Here is a 12,160-nt window from a genome sequence, read left to right as displayed (position 1 = left end):
TACAGGATTCCTGCTCAGAACACCCCTTCAGCCCATTAAACGTCTTGCTTTTGGGGAAACAATTATGTGTGTGGGGAGTAATCTCAGTGCTAAATATATGCTTGTATGGCTTTATTTCTTGTGTCTTAAGATAACTCTACTCTCTGGTAAAAGCTAGGATGGGGACCTCGGCAAGTTGTTACCCAGGGCAGGGTCTCAAGGAGGAAACCCAACATGAACTTTGGAGTCCAGTTTTGGTTCCGAGATTGGTATTTGACATGTTTTTAAATTTTAACTTAAAAAACCCATGCTGATCACATCAGATAGGGGAGTGCTGTGAGGCATATGAAATCCCTAATCTCTTTTCAGTCACTTTTCAAAGCTGAAACTATGCTTTACAGTTAATATTTTCAAACCTACTCAGCACTATCCTGCTTTTACTGCCACCAGGAAAAAAGAAAAAGGCCACCTCTAAATGTTTCTAGGGAAGTCAAAATCTTGACCATCGAGCCACAGAAGTGGCCTCCTTGCTTGGGTAAAAGAGAGGGGGCCTAGCAGCAACACGGGTAATTCTGGATAAATTAAGACATTAAAGGCTTTCAGAAAGGAGTGGAAAAGGATGGCCATTCAGCCTCTCAGAAAACTTCAGCACTTTACAGTAATGGAAATTTAATAACAGAAATGTTCTCTAGTATGCAAGTGGGATCTTGTTACACGGGGTTTATTTATTAGAGGGGGTTGAATCCCTCTCCCTATGCAGTGAATAAAGCAAGAGACACATTACTGAATCTAATTCTGGTTTCTTGTTTTTCTCACATTGATTTTCCTCTGTGACATGTTGCTGACACACTTTTGGATGACAGTTTTGTTTCAGACATTATCCTTCTCCAGGTTGAGAAATCTAGTTGTTCAACTTGTGGTATGCCTTGCTATTCTCAATAGAAACATTTTTAAAGCTCACCTTGTAAAATATTTTGGGCTTCCATTATGATATGTCTTCAGGGGAGCAATCACCTGCCTGAAACACAATTTTTAATATAAGTTTTCTTCATAATATGATACAATGTTCCATTAGAATATTGGAAAATAATTTCTACTAATCTGATGTTTGGGTACGAGGGCTAGACCCTGCCATGAGCGAAGAAAGACTGCCTGGCCTGAGTTTTGAAGGGTGCTTCACTCATCGGTGCCCAATGAAGTTGATAAGAGTCCTCCTACCTACTAGGAATCCCCTTTGTTTTAACAGACGTGGGATGGTCAGCCCCTCAGCTGATTTACGGCAGCTGTGTCTGAAATACTGCTTCAAGAGAAGAGAGTACCAGCGTTCCCTGTCCTGTAATGTATTGGAGCAAACCTATGTCGAGAGTGAAGTTACTTTCAATAGCTCTGCTCTAAGGCAAGTGATAGGAAAAATATTGTTGGAAAGAAAACGGTATGGAGAACCTCCAGGCTGCTGTTAGACTGTGTATAGATTTCAAGATCATCGTGACACCTGCTTATTTTAGCCTTGTATTAAGAAGCCTGCCCAGTTAGGGAAGTATTTTAAATTATGAGACCACAGTAGGATGTTTCCTAATTTGAGGTCTTACAGCCTCATTCTATTCAGAATTTGAATAAAATAGTTTGGTTGACTGAGTTTGTTGATAGTTTCTGGCTTTGTTTTGGTTTGGTTTTTGCCTTCTGCAAGGAATGAAAGATATTTCTTTGGGTATAGCCCTGGAATGATTCGTTCTGAATTTTGTTTTGACTCATCCAGTGAACTAAATCAAACAGTTCAATTATATACATCGGTTTAGGAAAGTCCTCACAAGAAATGCAAATACGTTCCTGCATAAATGGATAATCGTGCGTTCAGAAGTTTTGCAAACAAATGAAAAAATGGATATTAAGAATCACTGATAAATTTAAAGCTAGATTACAGACCCTTTAAATCAGTGCCAGGAATGTCAGGAATGCATGCTTATTATAATTTGTCATTAACATTAACTGGGCCCCTGATTTGCAATAGCACTGTACCACAGCTTCAGCAATTCTAAATAATAGGTTTAGAGTCTCATTCCATTCTACTTGGGACTAAAAAGCAAACGATTTGCTATAGCATAATGTGAAATGTCATAATATTGTTTGAATTGAACAGTCTCAGCTTCGAGTGATGGAGGGCCAAATTCTGTTCTCTTGTATCCATGCAACATAGAGTAACAACAGAAAATACGTGGCCAAGCTCACTAAAAAACATTTATATGTGTAAGTATGTATAGGTAGTGTGTTTATAACCTTTGTATATGTAACACAATGTGGCACTAACCCACATGTATGTTTACACATAAACAATGTCATATATGCATCTATATAGGTATATTTCTATTTGCATATTTACTTTCAATACAGAAGCATCTTACATTTCACATGTAAATAACTTAGTGGTATGTAATACATGTTCAGGTGAGTGAAATATATATATTCAATGTGAAAACACAATGTGTAATCAAGAAATAACAAATTATGTATGTTTGAGACTATATGCTTGTATTTTTACTTACATGTCTTTAACACAGCCACTTGTAAATCGCTAATAACTCTGTTTATTTCAAAAAGTTAGTTACTAACCTTCTCAGTTTTTCAGTTACTTTTTCAAGTTCCTCCTGAGCACGTCTCAATTCTATTTCAAGATACTGACGTGTAGAATCAAATTCCGTTTCAAGCATTTCCAGCTTATGGGTAGTGTACGATAGACGCTTTCGTAATTCCCCCTTCTGTTCTTGCAAAGTACTAGAAAAACAAAGACCACAGCTGTAGAATTTAGCTGCTCCCAAAAAGCTTTTTTATGATCCACTCTTTGACCAGTTCCCTAGAGTATAGGTTGGCATTAAGCCAGAGAAGTGTGCTTAATAGTTTGTTTACTGCACTTTGAAAATCTTCTGATTTAGACAGTTGACTATCTTCCCATCTGTCCTTTCTAGCGCATTCGTTGCTAATACCTCATTAACCACGATGGAATATTTTGTGAAAGAATCCTCATTAAAATACAAAATACAGTCTCGAGTTTGGTTTCACACAGGACCTTTCATTTAGAGTTATCTTAACAGACTAGGACTGAAGTAGCAGATATCTATAGAGCAGCAACTCTCAATAGACTGTGCAAAAATATTTCCTTGCCAATAATCCAAGTTATAACATATTTTGTGGGGAAAGAAAATTTTGTCCTATTTGATTGAATTTCCACCCCAATCCCTGGTCACAGCTCTGCTAGAGATGCTATCATTCAGCATTTCACCCACAGAATGGCAATCAATTAATATCATAGTAATTTTAAAGTTATGGCTCTTTCCCCGTTTTCCCACTTATATGGGAGCAAAGACTTCCCAGACCCAGGTGTGATCCCTAATTTTTCACAGTTCCTTCACTAACGAAGAGCTTATGCCCTGCTTGTAAGCTAGCTTCACTTACAGTCTTTGATAAAACAAAGCACTAGGCACAGAATTTGGAAAAAGGAAGTTTTTCGCTCTGTTGTTTTCTCTTTATTTAGAGGTGACATAAGATGACATAAAGCCAGGAGATCCGACCAAAATTTTTTGTCATGGAGGTCAAAGTGCCATCTGCGTGCAAATAATCCCTCTGGACTTGCAGTGACGAACCTGGGAATCTTTCCCTTGCTTTACTGGAACTCAACTGCGTGACTCCAGGTAGACCAGTCTGCACTTGCCTCCGGTCTTATCTGCACAACGGAGATCTTTTATCCTTGCCTATTTAGTTTTGTAAGCTCCTCAGTCTTCTAGCACATTTGCCAGTTGCACAGCAGGACAGGGTTCCAGTCAGAGGTGGTACGTCTGGAGGTGACTGTAACTTGGTTCAAATACTGCAGCCTCAGTATTGAGCTGATCTCTTGGCTTCAGGTGGGACTTGTGAGACGCTACAGAATTGGAGTCTGCCATCACCCAGAGGCAAAAGTGCTACCACGTGATGCGCTGTGAATTGACTTGCTTGTTTTTAATCACACGATAAAAATAATTCTTCATAAAAGAATGGCAAATCTTGACTCCCTTTGATGTCAAGTAAGTACTGCCATCAACTTCAGTAGAATAATATTTTTGGGTCTTTAATTAGACAAGAGAGTTGGGAACAACATGCCATTCTTCAAGAAACACTTATCTGAGCTGTCTTCAGTGAGACGGCCTTCTCCTCTACAAACTGCGATAGGAGCTTCAGGAAGTTAATGCAAAAGCTTTACAATTGCTGCTTACTTGATCCATGCGGCTTAGAGCTCGGAAACAGTCTCATGTTTTGCCAACACAGTGCTCTGTTTCAATTACACATATTGCGTGGTTACAGTTATACTTAGATTACCACTGGTAGTTATATTCTCTTAAAATAATATATTCTAATTCAGACATTTAATGCAGCTCCATTTAATGCAATCATTTCCTTGTTGTATTTCACTTGGTGAATAAACCCCCCCAAATTATCTAGGCCAATGAGAATCGGAACCCGCGCTGCTCATTTCTGCGTGCCCTCATTTACGATGTTGCCACGTCACACCGTCCTTCCCTTGCTCTGCTTCTTGCTACTCTTCTGCTCATCTCGGGAAAGAAGAGTGGTCAGTTTTCCTTCCCGCAGCCTGGCAACTTGGATTTTCTTCCAAGTGGGAGTTACAGTGTCAAAACTGCTTAGAGCGAAAAGGGATTTGATCTCAAGTCTTCTGTGGCTCTAAAAATCAAACCACTAGGATTTGTACAAAAGGTAGGCAGCTGGCCCTCCAGCTATGGTTTTGGATAAAAACTCCCAGGCTGCCGCTCTGTGTTGGGCAAGTGCAGTTCATGCAAGTTAAGCCACATCAGGGGAGGTTACGATGTCCTGCAGCACTGGGGAGTTTTGGCCACAGGCAGAGTTTGACCTCTGGGAGGAAGGGGGGCTGTAGGGGTAAAAATATAATAGGAATGCCAGGCATGTTTAAGTCAGTAATAGCTGGAGACTGCTTAAAAAATAAAGAGGAAAAAGAGGAAAGTTAATGGCCTCCAATAACTTTGTGTTCTGCTTCCTCATGTAGGCACTTTCTTGCTCTGGGTCTGCTGTGTTAAGAGTAGGCGGGAGCACAGCACCTGACTCCTCAAAGGAAGCGGCTTCTGCATATACCTGTGTGCCTAGACCTGTCTATGTGGGGAAATGCGGGGTTCAAAATGTGAGTTCTGGGTAAATCTTGATCCTCAGGTGGAAAGCGATGCTGGTCTGAGCTGCCAAATGGGCTTTGGGATTCAGGTCTGGACAGCTTGGCAGGTTTTGGCCGCCTGAAGCTTGTGCTAGGGCCCCAGTTCAGCAAAATTTTGAAGGATAAACTTAACTTCAAGCTCAGCCTTTTCTTCCCTTGAAGTTCACCTTGAAATGTTTGTATTGAGTTTTTTTGCTTTCAGAATGGGATTATTCATTTCATTAAATTCAAGCCTATTCTAATGAACCTTACTTAAACAGTCTACATACGTGCACTCTTCACATAGCACTTTGGGTAGTAAAACATAGCTGTAACTTTGTAAAAAATAAGAAAAAGAAAAAAGGTGGTTAAGGCGGAAGTCCGGCTACTTCAAAGATCAAAGTTACTCTCATTCAGCAAACCATATTTCTGAAAAAACTCTATTCATTTCCACCTGAGCTGAAAGATGCTGAAACCCTCCCAACCCCAGCAGAACTCCTGGTCAGGGTGTACTTCGATTCATTCTGACACACACAAAACTGGCTGGCTGCATTTAAGAGGAATTACTATTTTTAGCCAGGAGCAATAACACCTGGTTTATGATGGGACTATTTAACTGTAGTAGTAGGTACAGAACAGTGAAGCATTATTAAAATACAGGTTATTAGACAGAAAGGTAAACATTTTAGAAACAAAGAAATCATGTTCTGACAAGAATATTATGAATGGAGGGAAACTTGTAGCCACTTTTATGGGAAATAAAGGAAGAAAGGAAGAAAAGAGAGGAAGAGAGAGAGAAAAAGAAAGAAAGAAGGAAAGAAGGAAAGAAGGAAAGAAGGAAAGAAGGAAAGAAGGAAAGAAAAGACTCGAACTGGGAAAGCACTTAACTATCTGCTTTGATAACCTTATTGAGCCAAGCAAGTTCTGAAAAGAGCTAACTTTAAGCACCGACACAATGCAACTTATGTTTATGATTGGCACAAATAGGGAAATTTTCCTGAGTCTGGGACTGAAACCATTGAATGGATACTAATAGCTGTGACACTGAGAGTGGGTTTCCCAGGACTCCCAGAATGGTTTCAATTTCTGTAGGACTTGAGCTTTTTCTAGGTACATTGCTGGTTTAAGGTAAAGCCTGTTGTTTTCTCTTGCTTACAGTTTTGTATGAGCGAACACCCAAGAAGCAAAGGCAGGGCAAGTGAGCGAAACAGTAGAAAGAAGAACATACAACGTGTCAAATTTAGTATCTCTAATAGCAGGATCAGAGGCTCGATTTTTATTTTATACGAGTCTAAGGTATTTCATGAGCCTTTTAATCTTTTGCATTTCTCACAAAACAGGTAGTCTTCCTCTGACAGCCTTCTCCTTACCCTTAGCTTCCCGTGGTATCACATAATGCCACGCCAGAATTCTCTTTCCTTATGCTGCATTGTGTACTTTCTTGCTCTGGAAGTCTGGGCTTTTCATAAGGAGTGCTTAATTTTGTTACGTACACTTGCAAATTTGGTACTGGTAATTTAGGCAGGGTTGAAAAGAGGGGAGGAAAAAAAAGTAAAAATATGGAGACATGAAGTCAAGCACTTAGCGTTTTCCCTTTTCTCCAAATCAACCAACTCCACAAACTAGATGCATTTTGTTTCAGCTTGTCACATACCATTTAATTATAAAATTTTGCTGCACAGTTTTTTTAATGTTGATAAAGCGATATATTTTATTTCATAATTTATTTTCTATGGCTAGTTGTCCCTTATGGTTCTTTATTATGTACATAATGTATTTATTATGTATATAATAAAGGATATATATTTTCAGCAAATACTTTTTTTTTTTCATTGTTTAGTTAAAAACTAAGAAAATAATTCAATGAAAAAGTAGAGCCAGGAGAAAGGAGAGGACTTATTTGCAAATAAAAAAGAGTCTTGGGAAATCTGGTATTATTAGGTCTTAGAAGACACAAATCCTATACTCCATGGATTTCCTGATTCTCTGACAGCCGGGAGGCATTACAGGACAGCATCCAAAATCCTGCAGACGAGGACTTTTTGCATAAGTGGTTCTCTATTTCTTCTAATGATCTCCTAAGTCCTGCTTCTGTGACAACCAGTGGTTTGTAAGTCATTACCTGTTTTGCTTCATTAAAGTATTTCTCTAAAAACAAGGAGAGTAAGTACAATATTAAATATTTAGACTGGTGACAGAAAACTTCTCAAGGGAAGCTACAATAAAGGTTATTAAAAACAGGTCTTCAGAGTTTCCAAAGTATTATATTCACCAATTAGCTCTGTTTATACTCATTGAAAATATAAAATAGATATGAAAACATATATTTGTGCCCACAAACATTGTAAGGCTGCCAGTAATTGCTAGGTTTGAATTTTGGAGTTGCTTCTTGCTGGGGAATTTGAAGCCCTCTTCCCTCAGGCAGTGCTCCTACAGAGAGACGCCAAACCTCACTGCTGAATCCCCTTCCTGGAGTTGATCCTCAGCAACAATTCAGAGGCTCTTCAGGGCAGATATTACCAGGTGGGAGTTAGCACTAGTCAGGCTCTACATTTAGTGAAAAGAGGTCTGTTTTACAGGGGAAAGATGAGAAGGCAGTGCAGGCAAGTTCAACTACCACCAAATTCTCCAGGCACTGTCCTGGTGTTAAAATTTTGCCATCCCGGCTTGCACAAGTGTTGAGGCAAAGTGATGTCTGCGTGCCTGGTGTCACCTCTCCCCCTCCAATAGACCTTTGTCCACAAAGGGTGGTGAGTGGTCAAAATGTATATTTTTTTTCTAGACGTTCCCGCCAGCCTGTACATTAAGCTGAGCATTGGTGCCACTCCACACAGCTTCAGCCCCAGGGAAGGGTGCGCAGGTCGATGAGCAGAGTGGAGAAGGACAACGTGTGCCTATCTCAGCCTGCAGCCGCTGGTCGGGATTCATCTGTAGAGCTGGCTGGAGAAGCTCCAGGTGAACATATTTCCACCAGAGCATTTCAGGCAAAGCTAAGATGCCGTGTGGTGACGGCTCTATTCTGAGGAAGGTGTGCTGGAGAACAAGCAGGTTTTCATTTTACCTGTCTGATCTTCTGCCAGCTCATCTGCCTGGCAGATGGCCTGATGACAGAGGAGTGCTGGCATGCAAAGTTGTGGCTGCTCAGCTGCCTGGAGGCTGGAGCATTTTTAGAGCTCGTTACCCTCAGACAGCCCCCAGAGAGGATGCTCCCTGAGCCGTTACTCGCTAAAAGTCAACATCTATGGGTCTGCCCCGTTGGTAGAGCGTCCTGAAACCCCCATGTCTCCACCTGGCTGGTCAAACTGCTTCAGCAGCACTTTCACATCTGCCTGCCACCCCAGGGCTTTGCTTTGTAGATGGTTCTGCAATGTTGTTTAAAACCAGAGCAAACCCATTTTTTGAGCTATTGAAATTCTCCCTGAATGGACTGATTACATTCCTTCACACAACTCTAGGAGTGAGTAAAACGAAATATGATTAATGGTGTTAGGAAGGAAATTAGCAGTGAAAGGAATGCTAAACGAGGGCAAGATAGAGGCCCGCGTCAAATATACTGAAAAAAAACATATTGGAGGTTCTCATTTCTGGGTAGTGAAACAGAAGTTTTAGTGCAGCTGTGAAATCCTAAGTCAAACCAATTGCATTTTGTGGGTAACCACCCTGCCTCGGGAGAAGGAATGTGTAAGTGGGAGCTAACCTGGTCTGGGGTTGAGGGCTCTGAGTCTTGTGCCTGGCTTTGCCAAATGTGCCTGGCGTTACGCAGGTCGAGCGAGTTAAGGCAAGACTGACCTGACCAGAAGCACATGTCGATACTGCCGGTCAGCTCTGGCGCCCGGTCTTAGTTGGTCGTGATGAGCAGGCGCTCTCAGGATGAGATTAATCTGACCTATTTTAGAAGCCTACTTTTAGATGAGGTGACGCAAATCTGGAAGTGCCCGTTTCCGTTGATTACAAAGGGAATATAGTCAAGCAGCTCAGACGTAGACAACTGCATCTCATCAGATAACTCCCCCTCTTCCTGACTCAGTACCGTGTGTATGAGATGAGGTAATAATATTCCCTTTCTTGTTTGCTTAGAGTGCGTGGAGGCCCACAGAAAAGAACGGCTAAATGCTTTCAAAGTGTTTATCAGATCTCTTTCATGTCTGAGATGTGTCACATTCTAAAAAAGGGCTTCATAGGATCAGGAATTTGAGAGCATTGATGGAAATTTAAAAAATATTCTGGAACAGAATTTCAAAAAGCATCTTTTCTTCTGCCACTCTGTGGATTTTTATCTAGGGAAAAGTCAAATACAACCCCGCACAGGTGCTTGCTGTGGAGGAATCTAAAGGGCAGGAGAGGGTATCTGGGAAGGGCCAAGGGACCTCCTGTGAGCCCAGCCATGCTGTGCCGACTTAGACCACTGACGACAGCCAGGAGCAGTGACGTGGTGGGCAGCCAGAGAGCCTGGGGCCAGGTTTGGGTGCTTGCTTTTCTGGAAGCTCCTCCCAACAGTGTAAGGCTGCTGTGGACCTCTGCAAACACACGGCCTGTTTGGCTCAAGGAGAGAAAACATCCACATTCCTGGTTTTGTTTCTGATCTTTGAATGGAGTCTGTCCTCACAGAGATGAGGGCAGTCAGCCAGGCAGGAGGCAAGGCCCTGGGGCACTTCTTCTTGACATAAAGCTCACTACCCAGGGAGCAGCAAGCTGGGGACAGAGAGCTCTGGGTATGTTCACAGCTAGCAGAGATGCCAACAGGTTCCCAGTGCCACTCTGTTTCTACTCAGTGGAGCTGGACTTAATCTTGGGGCTACCAGGGAACTTTGGCTTCAGTAGCTCCCGCTGACCCATGGCTGGTGGTCTGCATTACCCAGGACCTTTTATTCCAGCACAGCTCTGCTGCTGGTCACAGGGCACAGCTCTGGCATGGGTCACGCTAGATCTGCCTGCTGCCCAGGGTGGACAGGCCGCAAGAAAGACACCCCAACCTCGGCCTGAGAGGAATAGCTTTGAGATGACAGTTGTGTCATTGAGTCTGACCCCCAGCAATGTTTTCGTAGATTTGTAGTTGTTGGGAAATGAAGTCTAAGCATTTTACAAGTGTTTTCTAGATTAATGAAAGATCTTTAATGAAGCAGTAATTGGATTTCTATGTTAATCAAGTTTTGATTATGTGTTACATGCTCAGGGTCACCGTTTCAAAACAGTAATGCTAAAACTGTCTTCCTTGTCTGCAGTTTTTGTGGCTAACCTTGCACTTGCTCCATTGGATTAGGCAGGGGATGGGATCAAATGTCAAATTCTAGATCCAGATTCTGAGAACCAAACTTGCAGACCTGAAATCAGTTTTACTGGGGAAATAGGTTACGTTGCTGCAGCTCAGACCTGGAGCCCACCCAGTCCAAAAGTCCCAATGCTCTTGTGCTCTTTACTCAGCAGCTTCATTTGTACCCAAACAAATGCATTGGCAAATGTGTGTCCAAGGTCTACAGTAGGTATTTTCCTATAAATTCAGGCTCACACACACTCTGTTCAGCTCACCTATTTTTTTGCAAGTTTCCACCAAGGTCTGTCAGGTTTGTTTTCACTGGAGCGCGTCCACCAAATTTCTCCATTACTTTCAAAGAAGTTTGTTAAATATTTGAAACTCTGGAGTATGAACATTTTGCCTGTCAAATTGCAGGCAGACCTTTCCTTCCTATAGATATATATACACACATATTCACACACATAGATAGATAGATAGATAGATAGACAGATAGATAGATAGATAGCTTTTGGAGGTGGGGTTGGTTGGTTTGATTTTCTTTTTTTTTTTTTTTCACAATTAAACCATTTGAATTTTCTTTCCAGTACTCATTTTCAAAATAAACAGCCTGAAGCTGGGTTTGGATTGTGAGAGGGAAGGCCTGTACACATGTTTCAGAACAAATGTGTGGGTGAACCAAATCTGGAGCTCAGATAGTTTCCAGATGACTGATGGACACATAAACCAAGTAACAGAGTCCTTTACTTAGGTTCCAGGCATTCTGGCAGAGTTAAACCAGAGAAGAATGATGCTTTATCAGAAACATTAAAGAGAGTTATTTGGAAAGGAGGTGGGGGTAAAAAAGAGATGTTTAGCAGTCGAAGTCTGAAGTTCTGTGGGACAGATCCTTAGCGTGAGAGCCGATTTACAGCACTCGGAGAGCTGATACAGCTACCTTAAAACAGAAATATTGCTGGATTTTGGAAGTTATCTTTTCTTCACTTAGCATGTGAGTACCTGACCGTTGCGTAATTTCCACAATTAAAAATTCAGACCAGGCAAGAGGTATTATATGGTAAATGTGTCTAAACTGTGTTGGGCTTATTTGTAAGAGGTAGAAAGGAGAGATCTCTCTGAAAAATAAAACTGAATTATGTTTTGGTTATATTGGCCTGACAGCCTCTCATTGCAGAGGGGGTGACTTCTATAACAAGTGTGCAAAGCCCACAGGCACATCTATCCAACAAGAGCATTCAATACTAACCATAATATGAGGCAATTAAGATATGAAAATTCAGTTACATGTTGACATGCAAAAAAACCTTAGAGGACCAGCTGTTAGCGCTGAGTTGTCTTAAATGAATGTCATTATTGTCGGTGGAACATGTCAAGATTTTGAAATATGCTCATAATAAAGACATACAAATTGTCCTTTATTTAAAGGCACTATCCATAACCTAAGGCTCTGAATGGATTGAATAGAAATACCATGAATAAAATTACAGCTTTCAGAAATAGACACTAAAGTTATGATTATTTTAAATGAAGTTTCTTCAGCAGGCCGTTGTGATTCCTCCAGTGTGCTGAAAACTGCAAAGGGCAAATGAAAACGAACAGTGAGAATCCAGACCTGCATGACGGGAGCATGTTATTGTGCAGAGCGCTAAGGCATCCAGGGTGCAGAGCATCTCATGGAGAGAGAAGAACGTGGACTTACAATTACTCTACAATTCCCATACTCTGAAGGCAAAGGGGAAGGTCTGGAG

General features: G+C 41.3%; 1 protein-coding gene across 3 annotated transcripts in view; it reads right to left on the bottom strand.

Annotated features, from left to right (window-relative positions):
* The window catches only part of BEGAIN (brain enriched guanylate kinase associated), a gene marked incomplete at both ends in the record, with an annotated part of 165,288 nt that overhangs the window by 58,662 nt on the left and 94,466 nt on the right, over nucleotides 1–12,160 (bottom strand). For 2 of the 3 annotated variants that reach the window (XM_082484764.1, XM_082484762.1), the window contains one exon: nucleotides 2,587–2,748. In XM_082484764.1, coding sequence (XP_082340890.1) covers nucleotides 2,587–2,748 — 162 coding nt within the window. Of the gene's footprint in view, nucleotides 1–940; nucleotides 994–2,582; nucleotides 2,749–12,160 lie in introns of all 3 variants that reach the window. The other variant, XM_082484763.1, reaches the window with a different exon arrangement.

Source organism: Vanellus vanellus, assembly GCF_965231255.1.
Source record: "Vanellus vanellus genome assembly, chromosome: 6".
Taxonomy (NCBI): domain Eukaryota; kingdom Metazoa; phylum Chordata; class Aves; order Charadriiformes; family Charadriidae; genus Vanellus; species Vanellus vanellus.
The sequence above is the reverse complement of the archived record's forward strand: the minus strand, read 5'-3'. Positions and strand labels throughout refer to the sequence as shown.